The following is a 19,244-nucleotide window of genomic DNA, read 5'->3' on the forward strand; positions in this document are numbered from 1 at the left end:
GGTAGGGGGTTCCTGGGTGGCTTAGTCAGTTAAATATCTGCCTTCTGCTTAAGTCATGATCCCAGAGTCCTGCTCAGCAGAGAGCCTGCTCAGTGGGGAGCCTGCTTCTCCCACCCCCTCTGCAGCTCCCCCTGCTTGTGCTCTTTCTCACTCTCTCTCAAATAAATAAATAAAATATTTTTTAAAAAACCCACACACAGGGATCCCTGGGTGGCGCAGCGGTTTGGCGCCTGCCTTTGGCCCAGGGCGCGATCCTGGAGACCCAGGATCGAATCCCACATCGGGCTCCCGGTGGATGGAGCCTGCTTCTCCCTCTGCCTATGTCTCTGCCTCTCTCTCTCTTTCTGTGTGACTATCATAAATAAAAAAATTAAAAAAAAAAAAACCCACACACATAGGGACGCCTGGGTGGCTCTCTTGGGTAAGTGTCCTACTCTGGTTTCAGCTCAGGTCACAATCTCAGGGGCCTGAGATCAAGCCCTGAATCAGGCTCTCAGCTCAGCTCAGAGCTTGCTTGTCCCTCTCCTGCTCCTTCCCTCACTCTCTTTCTCTCTCTCATAAATAAAAATAAAATCTTAAAACACACACACACACACACACACACACACACACACACAGACCTTCAGAGGCTCCCTGTGGTCTCCACACAAAAAAGTTTCATCTTAGCCTCAAGTACACTGGCATTTGTGATCTGATATCTTCTTAGCTACATTACTTAAGTTTTTTGTTTTGTTTGGTTAATTTTATTTTGTTGTTGTTGCTTTTGTTTACATAAGCTAATATAAGTTACTTTAAGAGGAAAAAAAAAAGAAATGTGTTATTAAGGAGAGGATGATCTCATGAACGCAGGGGTGGAATGAAGCTATACTTCAGAAAGGAACAGGAATCTGGGGTGTCCCGGAAGGTTAGGGAGGCTCTCGGTCTTTCCCCTTTGGCTCAGTGTTTTCCCCCACCTCTCTGCCGAGCACCCTGGTTGGCTCCTGGATGGGTGTAAGGGAAAGGGGTGCAGTCCCAACACCCAAGATAAGTGAGGATTTCTGGACCAATAAACTTGACTTCAGAAAGTTATACTCTATCATATTGTGTCTATGTCATTCATTTTTTTTCTTTTTTCTTAATTTAAAAAAATGTGTTTTTTAAAAGATTTTATTTCTGTATTCATGGAGAGACACAGGCAGAGGGAGAAGCAGGCTCCCTGTGAGGAGCCTGATGCAGGCTTTGATCCCAGGACCCTGGGATCATGACCTGAGCCAAAGGCAGACACTCAGCCACTGAGCCACCCAGGTGTCCCTAAAAAATATTTTTGATGAAAATGTAACAGTAAATTCCCCCCTTTTTTTTTAAGATTTTATTTATTCATGAGAGAGAGAGTGTGAGGCAGAGACATAGGCAGAGGGAGAAGCAGGCTCCATGCAGGAAGCCCCATGTGGGACTTGATCCCTGGACTCCAGGATCACTCCCTGAGCCGAAGGCAGACACTCAACTGCTGAGCCACCCAGGCATCCCATAGTACATTCTCATTGTAAAAAAAAAAAAAACTTAGAGCAATATGGAAGTACCCAGAAGAAAACTGAGTTATTTTTTCACACAGCTCTCTGCCCCCAGAGCCAGAGGTAAGTACTGTTAGGTATAGATATTCCCACCAGTCTTGATACATTTATATATGCCTATATATTTACACTACAGATATCTAATTTTGTTTGTTTTTTTAAGTAGGCTCCAAAGTGGGGCTTGAATTCATTGACCCTGAGATCAAGACCTGAGCTGAGATCAAGACATCTTACCAACTGAGCCACCCAGTCACTCCTAATTTTTTTCTTAAAGATTTTATTTATTTTTTTATTTATTAATTTATTCAGGAGAGAGGCAGAGAGGGAGAGACAGGCAGAGGGAGAAGCAGGCCCCCCAAAGGGAGCCCGATGTGGGACTCGATCCTGAAACTCCAGGATCATGCCCTGAGCCAAAGGCAGATGCTCAACCACTGAGCCAGCCAATCATCCCTAATTTATTTTATTTTATATTTTATTTATTTATTTTTATTTTTAAAAAAAATTTAAAAGATTTTATTTATTCATGAGAGAGACAGAGAGAAAGAGAGGCAGAGACACAGGCAGAGGGAGAAGCAGGCTCCACACAGGGAGCCTGACGAGGGACTCGATCCTGGGACTCCAGGATCACGCCCTGGGCTGAAGGCAGGCGCCAAACCACTGAGCCACCCAAGGATCCCCTTATTTTTAGTTTTTTATTGAATTTCGATTTGCCAACATATAGTATAACACTCAGTGCTCATCCAAAAATTTTTTTAATATAATGGTACCATATGAATTTTAATCAGCTTACTTTTTTCACTCATATTTTATAGGTTTTAGTGGGAGAAGTCAGTATTTTCCTAAATTTCTTAGAGACTTAGGGCCAGAGAGAGATGGCAGAGGGAACACGGTACCATAGCTTTGGGATTCTATAAATTTTGGTCCATTGTTAGCCAGCATTTCTTCTCAAGTTGCTTAATGTTTATTTTCTTTATATTTTAAATTTTTGCTTATTTATTTAGTAATCTCTACACCCAATGTGGGGATTGAATTCATGACGGTGACATCAAGAGTCACATGCTCTACCGACTAAGCTAGCCAGGCACTCCTATTTACCTTTTTAAAAAATTGTTATAATCTGCCATCCATTACTCTTCAGTTAATTTTTCAAAGGCCTGGGCAACTTCAGTCCTCAGATTTCTTAAGTTTTGAGGATTTTAGATCCTTAAAAATCTCTAAGTTCCCATCATCTGGAAGTCTAAAAGGCCAGAATAACCACTTCTCTCAAGTTCTTAAGCCTATATAACCAGTTCTCTTAGGAGCCCCAAAAGAAAGAACTTTCTTTCCTTCTTTTTAAGATTTTATTAATTTATTTATTTGAGAGAGAGAGCATGGGCAGGGAGAGGGGCAGATGGAGAAGCAGACTCTCTACCAAGCAGGGAGCCAAACACCAGGGCTTGATCCTAAGACCCATGAGAGCAGACTTCGTCTGAGCAAGGAGCCTCATGCAGGGCTCCATCTCATGACCCTGAGATCAGGACCTGAACTGAAATCAAGAGTCAGACGCTCAACCAACTGAGCCAACAAGGCACCACAGACAGCTGGGATTTCTGAAATTGAACCAACACACAGGAAGGGTCTTCGGGCAATAACACTGCCTTTCTTCATATTTGGGTCATTCTTGCCTTTCCCAAACATATTAGACCATTTGGAGAATGGTAACAGGGTACAATAGACTGGAAGTTTATAAACAACTGAAATCTACTCTTCACAATTCTGGAGGCTGGAAGCCTAAGGTCAAAGTGCCATCATGGTCGAGATACGGTGAAAGCCCCCTTCCAGGCTGAGACTTGCTGCTGTAGCCTCACTTGGGGGAAGACACTAGAGTGTTCTCTAGGATTTCTTTTATAAAAGCACTAATCCCTTTTGTGAAGGCTTCACCTTCATGACCTAATTACCTCCCAAAGGCTCCACCTCCTATACTCTCACATTGTGGGTGTTGGGATTTCAACATGCAAATTTTCTGAAGACAGGAACATTCAGTCCCTAACACCAAGGTAAAAGTTTTAATGCAACTCAAGCAATGAGCTCTGATTTACCCCTTGTCTTTTTTTTTTTTTAATTTTTTATTTATGATAGTCATACAGAGAGAGAGAGAGAGAGAGAGAGAGGCAGAGACATAGGCAGAGGGAGAAGCAGGCTCCATGCACCGGGAGCCTGATGTGGGATTCGATCCCAGGTCTCCAGGATCGTGCCCTGGGCCAAAGGCAGGTGACAAATTGCTGCGCCACCCAGGGATCCCAACCCCTTGTCTTCTTAAATATTTCTCTCTTTTGAATTTAAAAATAAGTCTTGGGGCGCCTGGGTGGCTCAGCGGTTGAGCTTCTGCCTTGGGCTCAGGGCGTGATCCCGAGATCCTAGGATCGAGTCCCAGGTCGGGCTCCCCACAGGGAGCCTGCTTCTCCCTCTGCCTGTGTCTCTGCCTCTCTCTCTCTGTGTGTCTCTCATGAATAAATAAATAAAATCTTAAGAAAAAAATTTTAAAAAAATTAAAAATAAGTCTTATAGGGAGCCTGGCTACTTCATAGGGTGGCAATATTTTAGCCCATACTCTATCGTCAGTTCTGCTGGTCTAGAGACTTGATATATTTATGCCAACCTCAGTCACAGAAGACTGTTACATAAATCAAAATGCCAATTTAGGGATCCCTGGGTGGCGCAGCGGTTTGGCGCCTGCCTTTGGCCCAGGGCGCGATCCTGGAGACCCGGGATCGAATCCCACGTCGGGCTCCCGGTGCATGGAGCCTGCTTCTCCCTCTGCCTGTGTCTCTGCCTCTCTCTCTCTCTCTCTGTGTGTGTGACTATCATAAATAAATAAAGATTTAAAAAAAAATGCCAATTTATTACATTTTAGCCATTATTATACTTCTTACTTAGACAGAAACATAATTATGTTAGCTCTACCATTATCTATAGGTACCATATGATTAGGTCAAACTCCTTAGCAATTTAGCCCTGACTGAACTTTGCAGTTGGTTCCTATGTGCCATGTGTATACTTTCTTTTTCTTTTTTTTTTATGTGTGTACTTTCTATATGCTGCTCCCTTTATCTGGAATATCCTTCCTGACTCTTTATCATGCAAAATCCTTATATTAATTGAAGGTCCAGATTAACTATTAGCTTCTCTTAAAGTCTTCTCCTACTAGCCCTGCCCCTATGTCAGGCCATATTCATTGCTCCCAATCCTGAGCTAATATGGCCCTTATCTTAATAGATTATACTTTATCATATATTCATGACTGCCTCTCCCACTGGGTAGTGAACACCTTGAGAACCAGATGTCATTTTATCCATCAAGGTAACCTGGAATATAGCACACTGGCTAAGCACAAGACTTTGGGTAAATGTTGAACAGAATTGGACTTACTCATTTGTATTTTCTGCAATTATTTCTCTCTCTTTCCAAATTCTTATAAAAGTTAATTTTGAAAATGTCAACTTGTCTCAACTGTAATGAGAGGACGGGAGGGAAAGGGAGCAAGTTCATGCTGAGACTGAGAAAATCATATCCTTGGGGGCCAGGGATGGTGACTGGTATGGAAACATAAGTGAGGGACCCCGTAGGGAGGAAAAAACAGCGGGAAGAGCCAGATCAAATGACAAATGTTTCTTTCCACCAGGAAATTTCCTTTTCAGATCTCATCGTTGGTCAAATCTGGAGATTTCCGTATCTTGTCAATGGAGGGCCCCAATCCCCTGTGGGCTCTCTGTGTAGAGTCTCCTCTGTGTTAGTGTGCAAAGGGGCCAAGGTTGGCTTCCTGACCTGGGACCTGTCTCTGGTGGGATAAGAAGAATCAAGAGAAGAGTGTTGGTTCATGGTTGCCTGACACCTTACCGTCCTCATAGCTAATCAAAATGTAAGTGCGATAATGTGGGAAAATGCAATAGAACAGATCTTTTTTTTTCTTCAAAGATTTTATTTATTTTTTCATGAGAGACATAGAGAGGCAGAGATACAGGCAGAAGGGAGCCTGACTTGGGACTTGATCCCAGGTCCCCAGGATCACATCCTAGGCTGAAGGCGGTGCTAAACCATTGAGCCACCAGGGCTGCCCTAGAATAGATCTTGATGGACAAGGAAAAAAGGTGTCTGGAGAAAGAAAAAGCAGCCAGAGGCAGGAATCCGGCCTGACTTTGTCCTAGTGTCTCCTAATCTCATTCCCACAGTGGCTCAAACTGTTCCCCTGCTTCTCTATCTCCCTTCCCCTACTCTAACTCCCAAGTCCCCCACAAACCCTTGAGACTTGCTCCAGAGAGGGAATAGGGAGTTGACTGTGGAGGGCCAGGAGCCCCAGTCTTCTCTTATGATCTGTGTGGTGTTTACTAAGTCCCTAGCCTTGAAGTCATTTGTGGCGCTCTCTGCCTTACTGAAGAAAAATGGATTTTGCTTCAATTCCTGATTCCTGTTTAAATATTTAGTTTAATCAGCCCAGGCCCAAGTGCCTTTTCCATTTCCCCTGGTGCCTGGGAGCCATGCTGACATCAGCATCATAAATAATGCATCTGATCCCAGGAACATGCCACCAGCTGGGAGTCACACCATCCCTCAAGTCTCAGGGTCTGCCCTCTGCTGCAGCTGCTTTGGGAGAAGCTGGATTAAACGGAGAAGTCCATCTTGAACCTGAGGGCTTCTCCTCAAAGCTACTCCTCTGGATGGAGTCACTGTGTCATCCTCATGGCAGCCCAGATCTGAGGGACTATGTGGGGGTGCAAGGGTGTGTGTGTTGGTCAGGAGAGTGGGAGGAGCAGGAAGACGCAAGAACACCTCCACCCCAGAGTGTTCACACTCCACCTTTGAGGTTGCTCCGACCTGGTGGAGAGGCTTCAGGGCCACTTAGAACAGGTCCAACCTAGAGTCTGTGTGAATATAGAGGAGAGGATCAGGACACCAAATATAAGGAGGCAGCTGAGTTCTAGGGCAGAGGAATAAGGTGACTCCATGAAATGCGGGAACCTTCTATTCTCCCTCCACCTCCAGAGTTTTGGCTTGTAACATGGGCTCCACCTTCTATTTCAAGAACACAGTCTAAATTTCACCCCATTATACCCTAAGCCTGGGCGGGGGGCGGGGGGGGGAGTTCGGGCTTCCAGAGGATGCACACTTTTCTCCTCTTACAGAAAGGAGCCAATGATGGGATTTGGCTGGACAAGTCCTGGGTATCATTTGCCAAAACCTCAAAAAGATTAAACTGCCTCCGGGTACCCTCTTTTTGGAGCTAGCCCCTCAGCATTCTGATCTGTGCAATTAGATGGGAAGCACTGTGTTAGTCGCCATTAATAATATGGTCCTGGCCTGGCTTTGTAGAAGAAGCTCCTTGGGGCAGCTCTGTAATACTCATGCTTTTTTTCCTCCCAAACTCTGCAGAGATAAAAGGAAACATAAACAGCGATTTATTTATCCAGAAGTTCAAAGTATAGCTTTAAGCCCTTCAACATATTCCGTGCTTTCTGAAATCAAGAGTGCAAATAAACTTCCCTCAGTCTCTTTTAGAAAGGGCAGCTGCTATAAACCTACAGATAGAGATAAAAGGAGCTGATGAAAAGAGCAAACTCTAGTCTCTATCCCTCAGTTTGAGGGGTTCATAAGGCTCCTCTCTACGCCTGGAGTCATCCACTCTGTAGACTATCTAGGGCCAGAGCTCTGCTAATTCATTTTGGGCTGCTTAGATATCTAGAGAGTCAGGACCCAACAAAGGAAAGATGGCTTGCAGTTGGCCTCTGATGACTGGCACCTTGTCAAATTCACTGGTCATCGGTAGCTGTGGTTTGTCACAGTTGAACCCTTCCCTTATTCACTTGGATCCTGGAACCTGTATTCTTCTGGTTTTTCTCCTACCTACCTCACTGCTCACTCAGGCCGCCTCTGTGCCTCTCCTCTTCCTGGTTTACTACATGAGTAGTTCTCAATCTTGACTGTATATTAACATAACCTAAGAGGGGGGTGTCTGAGTGGTTCACTTGATTAAGCATCTTCCTTCAGCTCAGGTCATGATCTCAGGGTCCTGGGATCGAGCCCCATATCAAGCCCCACATTGGGTTCCTTGTTCAGTGAGGAATCTGCTTCTTCCTCTCCCTCTGCCCCTTCCCCTGCTAATTCTGTCTCTCTCTCAAAAAAAAAAAAAAGAATAACCCAAGAGGGGTGTCCAAGTGGCTCAATTGGTTGAGCATCTGACTTCGGCTCAGATTGTGATCCCGGGGTCCTGAGATCCTGAAATCGAGCCCTTAGCTAGGCTTCTTGCTCAGCGGGGAGTCTACTTCTCCTTCTGCCCTTCCTCTGGCTCATGCGCATGTGTGCGCTCTCTCAAATAAAATCTTTTTAAAAAAATAGAATAACCTAAGTTGTTGTTTTTTTTTTTTTTAAACTGGAAATCGGGATCCACTCCACATTAATTAAATCTGGATCCCTGGGGGTGGGGCTTGGTATTGTAGTAGTTCCTCTGGTACAGCCAGGGTACAGCACCTGCTATCAGTGCTGGCTTGCTCCAGGGCTCAGGCTTCTGCTGGCCTCCATCTACAGTCTTTGTCAGCTGATCTGCTCAATCCCCAGCTTCATGGATTGCCTACACAGATTTGCATTTTTAGCCTGGATCTCTGTGCTGAGTTCCCGAGCCCATATCCACTTATCTATAACACCTCCAAACATATCTACAAGCATTTGGAAGTACTAATGTCCATTGGTTTTATCCTCTCATTGCCTACATCCAAACCTTTAGCAAGAACCGTTGGCTCTGCCTTAAAAATGCATCTCCTTTGGGGTACCTGGGTGGCTCAGTTGGTTAAGTGTCTGACTTGATTTCAGCTCAGGTCGTGATCTCAGGGATGTGAGATCCAGCCCCACATTGGGCTCCATAGTTAACAGTGTGTCTAAGATTCTTTCTCTCCCTCTTCTTCTGCCCCTCTCCACCACGATCTCTTGCTCTCTAATAAATAAATAAATCTTAAAGAAAAAAGTATCTTCATTGGCCATGGAAGCTATGATTTTATTTCCAACATTTGTTACCTACTTCCTCCTTAAACTGTTAGCCTTCTTACTAGTCTCCCTGTTTGTATTCCCCAGTCTACTGCATAGCAGCTCAAGTGATTTTTTTTTTAAACTTTCAAAAAGCTTTATTTCAGGCCATGCTATTACACAGAGCATCACTTACAACCAAGAAACCTTTTTTAAGATGAAAAAATGTAGTAAGTGGCTCATATCCATGGAATTCACTGTTCTTACCATATGCCCCATTACAAAGATGCAATTCACCTGAAAGAAGAGGTGAATGGCCCATGAAAAGCTGTTCAAGTACTAGAGGTAAAGGGGAAGAACAGCCTACATGATTAGGTGTTGTCTTACTTGGTAAAAAAATTTTTGCTGTCTTTTCTTTTTTCTTTTTTAAAGTAATCCCTATCTCCAACATGGGATAGTGATTTGGTATAAAAATCTTTTTTTTTTTTTTAATTTATGATAGTCACAGAGAGAGAGAGAGAGGGGCGAGCAGAGACAAAGGCAGAGGGAGAAGCAGGCTCCATGCACCGGGAGCCCGACGTGGGATTCGATCCCGGGTCTCCAGGATCGCGCCCTGGGCCAAAGGCAGGCGCCAAACCGCTGCGCCACCCAGGGATCCCGGTATAAAAATTTTTTTAAGTGGCCAGTATATGTTGCCATTTTCCCCATCACAATTACATACGGGTCTCAGAACCACAGATGGAGTTTGACGTGGTCTCTTTCACTATCATACCAATGAAACACAGGAGGAGTTTGGGTTTTTCATCAGCACAAATTTTGGATTGGTGAGGGTCCTGGGTAGCTAAGTCAGTTATGTGTCTGACTCTTGGTTTGGCTCAGGTCATGATCGCCAGGGTCATTCTCTCAGGATTGTGAGATCGAGATCCATCCCTGCATGGAGTCCTGCTCAGCGGGTGGTCTGCTTCCCCTCTTTTCCTCTCTCTCCTTGCCCCTTCCCCTGCTTGTGCTTGCACACATGCACTCTCTCAAATAAAAAAAGAAAAAAAAAATTTTTTTAGAGACACCTGGGTGGCTCAGTGGTTGAGTGTCTGCCTTTGGCTCAGGGCATGATCCTGGAGTTCCAAGATCAAGTCCCACATCGGCCTCCTGCGGGGAGTCTACTTCTCCCCCTCTGCCTATGTCTCTGCCTTCTCTGTGTCTTTCATGAATAAATAAATAAAATCTTAAAATAAATAAATAAATAAAATTTTTAAAATGAAAAAAAATTTTGACAGAGAGAGTGGGTACAAGCAAGGGGAGCAGGAGAGGAAGAAGCAGGTTCCTTGCCAAGCAGGGACCCCCATGCAGGAACCATCCCAGGATCCTGGGATCATGATCTGATTTGAAGGCAGATGCTTAATTGACTGAGCCACCCAGGCATCTCCCCCCAAATAAATTTTAGATTGGTGAGTTTTGAATTCCTACTATCCAAAGGAGACAACAGAGAACACAATCATGCTTTTTTTTTTTTTTTAAGATTTTATTTATTTATTTGAGAGAGAGTGAGAGGAGAGCATTAGTAGGGGGGGGAGCAGCAGAGGGAGGGGGAAAGGCAGGCTCCCAGATGAGAAGAAAGCCTTACGAGGGGCTCTGTCCCAGGACCCTGGGATCATGACCTGAGCTGAAGGCAGATGCTTAACCAACTGAGCCACCCAGGTGCCCCAATCATGGTTTTTGTTGTTGTTGTTGTTTTAAGATTTTATTTATTTATTCATGAGAGAGAGAGAGAGAGGGGCAGAGACATAGGCAGAAGGAGAAGCAGGCTGCATGCAAGGAGCCTAATGTGGGACTTGATCCTGGGACCCCAGGATCACACCCCGAGCCGAAGGCAGACATTCAACCACTGAGCCACCCAGGCATCCCATCATGATTTTTTTTCCATCATTTTTTTTAAAGGATTTGTTTACTGATTTTAGAGTGGGAGAGTGTGAGGAAGGTTGAGGGGCAGGGAGAGGAAAAGGAGAGGGACAAGCAGACTCCTTGGTGAGTGGGGAGCCCGATAGGAGGCTGAATTTCAGTTCCCTGAGATCATAACCTGAGCCAAAATCAAGAGTTTGCCGCTTAACCGACTGGGCCACCCAGATGTCCCGACAATCACGTTCTTTTGAACTGGAAGTCATAACTACCCCTTTCTATCTGTGTTCTTTATGGCCTAAGTAATCTTTTAAAAACACCTAAATCAGATCTCCATCACTCCTGTGTTTAAAAACATCTAGGGGATCCCTGGGTGGCTCAGCAGTTTAGCACCTGCCTTCGGCCCAGGGCGTATCAACTGATTTCTTTACTTCTCATTGTCTGTCTTCCCCACTAGAATACAAGCTCCAAGGGTACAGGTATTTTGTCTGTTTCAGTCACTGGTATATCCTCATTGCCTTCAATAGTGCTTAATACATATTTGTTGAATGAAAGGGCATTTTTGTAGACAAGACTTATATTTTTGGTAGCCTCCACCACACCACCCACTATAGAAGTACGGATTGGGATCAGAGTAGCCAGAGTGCTTTCTGACAAAAGAACCCAATTAAGAGGTTAGTTGGTACAGCACCATATTGGTAATCAATTGCTGCTCCTGGGAATGTGTGACATCCTTCAGGTGTGTTGGTGAAGAAAAAATGTTGGGATGCCTCCACTGGCTCTTAGCTGGGGGTCATAGCAATCGGGGGTTCTTTTAGTACTAAGCCAACCAAGACAGCTAGAAGGAGAGACCAAGATGTGGTCAGCCGAGCTTTGTCTCAAGGGGTTAGACAGGATTAGATGAAGTAGTATTGGATCCCCTTCTTTCTCTGCCCGTCTCTCTTTTCTTCTCTTATTCTGTGTCCCCTAGTCTCTGCATTTAATGTTCGGTGTTTTCTGGCTGAATCTATGTTTACTTAAAGTTGAGTTGTGGATACCATCTGTATTAGTTTCCTAGGACTGCTATAACAAATTACCACAAATTGGGTGGCTTTAAACAACAGAAACATATTTCCACACAATCCTGGAGACCAGAACCCAGAAAACAAGGTGTCTGCGGGGTTGATTCCTTTCAAAGGCTCTAAGGGAGAATCTGTTTCATGTCTCTTCCCCATGATCTGGTGGTTGCTGGCAATCTTTGGCATTCCTTGGCTTCAGGCTGAATAACTCCAGTCTCTGCCTCCACCTTCACATGGTTTTTCCACTCTTCACTCTGTGTCTTCTGTCTCTCATAAGAATACTTGTCATTGGAATTAGGGCCCATTCTAGTCCAGGATGACCTCATCTCCAGATCCTTAACTTTATTTCATCTGAAAATACACTTTATCTAAATAAGATCCGATTCACAAGTTCTAGGTGGTCATATCTATTGGGAAACCACCATTCAACCCATTATACCATCTTAGAGACAAGAAAGTAAGTAGGAAATAGCCAGATTTGCTTTTTCAGACTGTATCCTTCCTTTCCTTTTTCCTTCTTTCTGGCTTTCTGTGTTCCTTCTTCCCAAGTCTGGCTGCTTTTTCAGAGCTGAGAGCAGAACTCTCGAGCTCTGTCTGAGAATTTTGCTCACTGACCCTTGTGAGATGGTCAGCCCTGGGCACTCCCCTTCGTCTTCACTATCTGTCTTGGTCAGTGACTTGTGTGGCTCTCTGCCCATGCCCTGCCTGTTTGCACATTTGGACCTGGACTCTGATCTCCTGAACCTGGACCTGCTAAACCTGTTTTTACCCAAGCTGAAGGACTCAGGGAACCTGCTTCTTCCCCTGGGGCCAGGGTTTGGTTTATTCCTTAGACAAGACAGACTGGGCTGTGTGCAGATGGTGACACAGAAGAAGATATTTCCAGCCCAGATCTCTTTCCTAAGCTCTAGGCCTACTCATCCACCTCTGTCCTAAAGAGGAAACATCTATCTGGATCTTTCCAAAAGCACCTTGAACACAATCCATTTAACACTGAACCTGTCAACTATCCCTCCTCCCCCCAAATTGCCTTCCCTACAGTATTTTATTTGTTTTATTTTTTAACTTTATTTTTTGAGATTTTTATCTTTTAAAGTAATCTCTATACTCAACTTGGGGGTTGAGCTCATAACCCTGAGATCAAATGCCACATTATTCCTCCAACTGAGCCAGCCAGACAGACCCAGTATTTTATAATTTTTTTCATTAATTAATTAATTATTATTATTTATTTATTTATGATAGACAGAGAGAGAGAGAGAGAGAGAGGCAGAGACACAGGAGGAGGGAGAAGCAGGCTCCATGCCGGGAACCTGATGCGGGACTTGATCTTGGAACTCCAGGATTTTGCCCTGGGCCGAAGCAGGCGCCAAACCGCTGAGCCACCCAGGGATCCCCTCATTAATTAATTTTTTAAAGCTTATTTTGTGGGCAGACCTGGTGGCTTGGAGGTTTAACGCCACCTTTGGTCCAGGGCATGATCCTGGTGACCCAGGATCAAGTCCCGTATCGGGTTCCCTGCATGGAGCCTGCTTCTCCCTCTCCCTGTGTCTCTGCCCCTCTCTCTGTGTCTGTGTCTCTCATGAATAAATAAATAAAATCTTTAAAAAACAAGTTTACTTTGTTTTTAGTAATCTGTACACTCAATGTGGGGATTGAACTCACAACCTTGAGATTGAGAGTCTTATACTCTTCCTGCTGAGCCAGCCAGGTACTACCTCCCCTACAGTATTTTAAACTCACCACATCATACCTCTCTCTACCCAGTTACTCATAACTTGGTGCTACCTTTTCACTCTGTGCCTCCCCAGAGCCACTGGGTCACATAGCCCCCACCTCCTAAGTCTTTCTCAGATCCTTCTACTTTTTTCCCATCCCACTGCCTCTACTCTAGGTCAGGCCATCATCCCTTTTGCCAGCCTACCAACTGATCTCTTGCCTAGACTCTCTGCCCTGTCTAATCCCCTTTACTGAAGCCTGAGTCATTCCTATAAACAGTTCCTGTAATATCCCTTAGACATTCCCATTGCCCCTTAGAATTCTCTTTCCTAACTCCACGCCCTGTACAGTCCAGCCATCAAATTCATAGCACTAGGCAGGCTAAAGGGGAAGCTCTAAGATCAACTAGTTCAACCTTCCAGGAGTTCATGCTTGTCCCCTTTGTGACTTTTCTGCTACCTGGAAGCAATGTTGTCATCAGAGTAGGAACCTCCTTGTGGAGGCAACCCAAGGGCTGAGCCAGCTCCCCTTTGAGGGCTCGAGAGAACCATGAAATCCTAAATGCACATTTCCAAAAAAGACCTTCTGGGACTGACCCTGAGTTTCATGTTTTCAGCACAGGGACAGATGGAAGGAGAACCTCCCTCACAGGAGAAACTACCAAACTCCTGACTCTGGTTTTCTTTCCCTCAGGGGCTCGCTTGCTTTGATTCTTGCTATTTTACCCTTACCTTTCTCCTAGGATACATTCCTCCACCTTTAAAACCCAGACTTCCTTAGAATAGCTGAGACAGGCTTGCCTCTTTCCAAAAGAATGTTACTAAATAAGTTTGCGAAAGATAAGAAAAAAAAGAGAGAGATGAATCATAGAAAACACAATAAAATATAGTCCTTTATTCAAAGCCTGGCATCTACTCTCAGATTAGTTACATTCTATAACCCCATCCCTCACAAAAGTTCCTTTCCTGATATCACAAAGCTTCCAGACCCTTCAGTCAGCTCCGCAGAGCCTGTTCGAAAACTCCATCCTCAGATTATGACAAAAACCAACTCTGTCTCATCTAACGTTTTCCTGAACATCCATTTCTCTTCAGCTAAGTGGTAGGATGCTAGAAACTGACACAAGGAATGTCTTGGGCCTTTAGGAAATCTCTTATCCTGATTCTTTAATCACAATAGCCGTGCCAGGAAATTTTACCCACAGGAGGCTGGATGTGCCCTGGGATTTCTGGCATGGTCTGAGAGACATGTCTTCTTTATTTTTATTTTTAAAGATTTATGTATCATGAGAGAGAGAGAGAGAGAGAGGCAGAGACACAGGCAGAGGGAGAAGCAGGCCCCTATAGGGAGCCCGATGTTGGACTCGATCTCAGGACCCCGGGATCATGCCCTGAGCCGAAGGTAGATGCTTAACCACTGAGCCAGCCAGGCATCCCAATAAATAAAATCTTAAAAAAAAAAAAAAAAAGTACTGCCATATGGGAGGTTAGCAAGTGTTTGGAGATTAAAAGAAACCCTTGGACCAGACAAAGGGTGGAAAAGTCTTAATCTTCAAAGATAGCAAAGGCACCTCCACCTCCATAGGCTGCATGGTTCAGCTCACAACCATGCCATCAACCAGACCTAAACTTCACTCCTACTTTGGCTATTTAGCTTTAAAACCTTGAGCAAGACACTTAACCCCTCTGAGCCTCAAATTCTTCAAAATATGATTACGGACTGACACCTATAGCAAAGGCTTGTGCTAAAAATTTAAATATATAAAGTGTTCATCACATGTCAAGAGCTTCCTACATATTAGGTCCCTTCTCTCTATGCCAGCCATCCTCATCACTAAAGAAGAGATGTTGGGGATTCCTTGCTCATTTACTTAAAAGTAATGGGCACTTTATTTATTTATGATAGGCACACAGTGAGAGAGAGGCAGAGACATAGGCAGAGGGAGAAGCAGGCTCCATGCACCGGGAGCCCAACGTGGGACTCGATCCCGGGTCTCCAGGATCGCACCCTGGGCCAAAGGCAGGTGCTAAACCGCTATGCCACCCAGGGATCCCTGGGCAAACACTTTAAAACTTGTGATGCATTCCTTTGTAATTTATGGTTTCCAGAGGCCTGTTCACTGGAGAAAGGCTTCCTGGTTTAGAGAATTCTAGGCCAGAGGAAAGGGCAGAATTATAATCCCAATACTGCTGGAAGACTCCAGGTGAATTATTCAATCTATTTGTCAGCACAGAAATGGAGAGAGTGATGTCAGATATGTCATAATACGTTTTCTGTGGGATCTCCAGTAAAAGGATTATGGTAACAGCTAGTCAGTGTGCATAACAGAACACTTCTGCTTTTTTCTCTGGGTCAGAAGAGCTGACACAGGTTCACACTGTACACATGGTGTAAAAACCCTTGGGAATCTGAAACTTTATGGAGTTAATAAAAAACAACAGACACCTGTTATTTGCATACTGCTCTATGCTGAATAGTTTATAAAGCATTTTCATATATTGTCACAACTGATCCTTACCCCACCTGTGAAATGGAATTAATGTTCTCATTTTGTACCTGAATAAATTTGGGTGACACACATCATCAAGGTAATTCAGGCAAATGTGCTTTATTTTTTACTTTGCCTCAGCTATATAGAGCATTATTTTTTTCACTTTAATAATTTGTGATCATGGACCATCACATATGCCATCACCATTCAAACACAACACAATCTTCTTTTCTGGGGACACTGCCCATCCCTGCACAGATCCCATACCCAGGGTCACCAACATGTAGCTGTAAATCACCAGAAACTCCACAAACAACTCACAACAGTGAGGGATCATCTTACCCTTGATTATATAATGATGTCTGGAAGTAGTTTGGAATGGATTGGCTTTTTATTTTTTCAATTTAAAACAAATTTTTATCAAGGTTTATTTGAGAGAGCACTTGGAGGAGAGGCAGAGCGACAGGGAGAGAGAATCCCAAGCAGACTCCTCACTGAGCATGGGGGGGGGGTGTGTGTGTGCCTGGACACCGCCTCCAGATAATGACCCGAGCCAAAATCAAGAGTCAGGTGCTGCTGGCTTTTTAAAAAGTTGTTTGCATTCATTTGGGGGGATTGCCAGCTAAGATTCAATTCAATTTGTTTTTTTGCTTGTTTCTGTGAGGGAATGGAGGCTGAGAATGCTGGGATTGCCTAGAGAATTGGCATGGGAAAATAATGATTCAAAAGCATTAGGCACATAACTAGTTAAAAGTCCATCAACAGTAAGGGGACTGAAACCATCTCCCCCTTTGTGGAGAGGGGGTGGGAATGGCGAATAAGTAGGGTCCCTTTCCTAAGGGCCTCTTTTCCTGGCAGGGCGGCACTGGATATAGGGTCTGTCTAGAGGCCAGGCCTCCGCTGGGAGTGGGTTCTGTTCAGCCCAGGTGTGGGGTGAACTTGATAGACCTGTCAATGCAGTTGGGGTGACTTGGGAGGGGGTCAGTGTTTTTGGACTTCTCTCCAGCTAGCACGCTCCCTGGGGAAGCTGGTAGCACCAGGGTCCTCCTGGCCCCAGGGTATGCAGGTTCCATCACCACCATGAGGCAGGCGCTCTGCTGGGCGCACTTATTTGTTTCCAAGTGTTTGCCCTGAGGCAGGCGCCCACGTGCTCAAGGTCTTGCATACAAGGGCTCCCCAGGGACGCAGCAAGGAGGAAGACCTGTCTGCGGGTGGCCAGGTGACAGGGTACGGTGGCTGGGGCTGTGTGGGCTCGGGAGAGCCTGAGCCCCTGCCCCCACCCCAATTCTCCCACCGCTCCAGGTCCGCATTTGCCACTGCAGGCCTCCGCTTCGGCCACGACCCTTGCCCTGGGGTCGCCCACCTCCGGCGAGGGCCCCCAAGCCGCCGCCTCCCCAGGTCCCCGCGGGCCCCGCAGCGACCTCCCCCGGCCCGGCCCGGCCCGGCCCGCTCGGCCCGGCTGGCCCGTCGCTGGGGGCGGGAACCTGCCCCCACCCCGCGGCGTCCCCTCCCCTTCGCTTCCCCCTCCCCTCCCCTCGGTGCCTCCCTCCCCTCCCCCCCGCGGCGAGGCGGCGGCGGCGGCGGCGGCGGCGGCGGCGGCCGAGGCTGAGGCGGCCGAGGCTGAGGCGGCGGCGGCGGCGGCGGCGGCGGCGGCGCGGCGGGCGGGGCTCGGCTCGGGCTCCGCGGGCGGGCGGGCGGACATGGCGGCCAACATGTACCGGGTCGGAGGTAGGAAGGCTCGGCCCGACCCGGCCCGTCTGGGAGCGGGCTCCGGGAGTGGGGGGTCGGGGCGAGTTCACCCTAACCGCCGGGGGCCGCGGGCGCGGGGGGCAGGGGCGCCGGGGCCCGCAGGAGGGGCCGGGGCTCCCCACCCGCGCCACCCGCCCCTCCCCCGGCCGTGGCCCGCCGGGGGCCGGCGCCCACCTTCCCCCTCGCTCGCACCCCCGCTCAGTTTTCTAGGGCCGGCCGGGCCTGTACTTGGGGGTGTGAATTCTCAGCTGCCCCCCTCCGAGACGCCCCCATTGGGTGTCGGCCGTCGAGCCCCCAGTGGGGTGCTCTTTCCCTGCGTGGCTTCCAGGCAGTGGGGGGGTTGGAGAGGATGGGGGGACGCCCCCCCGCTCTACTCCTTCACCCCTTCAGTTGGGAGCGGGGGGTGGGGGCGATGGGGGCTCAGCCAGGCACAGCTGGACAGGCCTGTTGGCGGGGATAGGGCCCTTCACCTCTCCTTCCTCACTCCCCCCTCCCGTTTCTTGCCCAGCCCCCCCAAGATGGGGCGTAGTGGGGCCAGGGCACCGCGGCCAGAGGTGGGGAGTTGAGCTCTGCCCGGACGTTTGCTCTGGTGACTGCCCTCTCAGCCCTCTGCAGAAAAGAGAAATAAGGTCAAACAAACTTTCTCCCTACTCACGACGCCCTCCTCCCTCTTTCTTGGTAGAATAATAATTCAGATAAGTGGCGTGTTTGTGTGTGAGACTTGGTCTTCTCTGCTCATTAGCTGAGCTCCTGATGGATGGTAGTGGGAATGGCCTGGCCAAATGAGGCCACTTTGCAGAAGAGAGACGACGGAAAGAGCCACTAAGATAGACAATAACAATGCAGCCCAGCCTTTCAAATAAACACACAGTGGGAAGTTTCCAGTGAGCCTATTACAGGAGAGGAAAAGCCACACTTGAAAATTTTTATCTTTTTTATTGAAAGCCTGCGGTGATTTTTTTTTTTTATAACAAGACCCCAAATGGATCTGTATTAAATATGGTAAAGAGCATAACAAAATCCTGATAACCATCTCCAGAGAGCTCTGTCTCTCAGAAAGGGAATCCCCTTTCATGCCCCCCCCCCCCCCCATCATCCCAGATAGAGCTGTGGAAGTTTGTCAGTGTGCTTCCTCTTACCTATTCTGCTCACCTGATTTTTTTTTTTTTTTTTTTAAGTTGGTGATTGAAATGTACTTTGGGCTGCTAAGCTTTTCAAGATGCTCTGAATTTGTCTTAGGTCAATAGTTTTATGTGAGAAGCATACTCCAGGGTAAATTGGATTGGAGGGGAAAGATGTGGAAGCAGTTATAGCATGAAAGACACATGTTTAGTCAGCCCTGACTACTCGGTGATGAGGAGTCTTTTTGTTTATTATTAAAGAAGTGATGTGTGGCATGAAAGGCTCAGAGAGCTTGATAAAACATTAATTGTTAAATGAAAATTTCAGGAAAATAAGGGTCTGTGAATAGTAGGCATGAGAAAATATATTAAGGTTGTATTGCTAAATTTGCTTTTAACCGGGAATGAATTATGTGCTTCATTTTGAATGTGCATTGCCTAATATAGAAAGTCATAGATTGACAAATGTGAACTTTCTGTTGAAAAGATTAAGGTCTTTACTTCCTTTAATTACAGATTATGTCTACTTTGAGAATTCCTCCAGTAACCCGTACCTAATCAGAAGGATAGAAGAACTCAACAAGGTATAAACGCTAAGTGTTCTTGATTCTAATATTAAAAAAAAATTGTTTTCCATTGACGAGTAATTAGGTAAAGGGCATAAGAGGTGATT

At 46.2% G+C, this 19,244-nt stretch overlaps 1 protein-coding gene across 11 annotated transcripts in view; it reads left to right on the forward strand.

Moving 5' to 3' along the window:
- Positions 1 to 19,244, forward strand: part of MTA3 (metastasis associated 1 family member 3) — a 220,144-nt gene that overhangs the window by 29,174 nt on the left and 171,726 nt on the right. For 3 of the 11 annotated variants that reach the window (XR_003139724.3, XR_007403361.1, XM_025454047.3), the window contains exons 1-2: positions 17,352 to 17,429; positions 19,088 to 19,155. Coding sequence is in view for 5 of the 11 variants with exons in the window: in XM_025454047.3 (XP_025309832.1) it covers positions 17,402 to 17,429; positions 19,088 to 19,155 (96 nt within the window). In the remaining 6 variants the exon portion in view is untranslated. The other 8 variants (XM_049096187.1, XM_049096188.1, XM_049096184.1 and 5 more) reach the window with 8 other exon arrangements.

This window comes from Canis lupus, chromosome 17 (assembly GCF_003254725.2).
Source record: "Canis lupus dingo isolate Sandy chromosome 17, ASM325472v2, whole genome shotgun sequence".
In the NCBI taxonomy this organism is placed as follows: domain Eukaryota; kingdom Metazoa; phylum Chordata; class Mammalia; order Carnivora; family Canidae; genus Canis; species Canis lupus.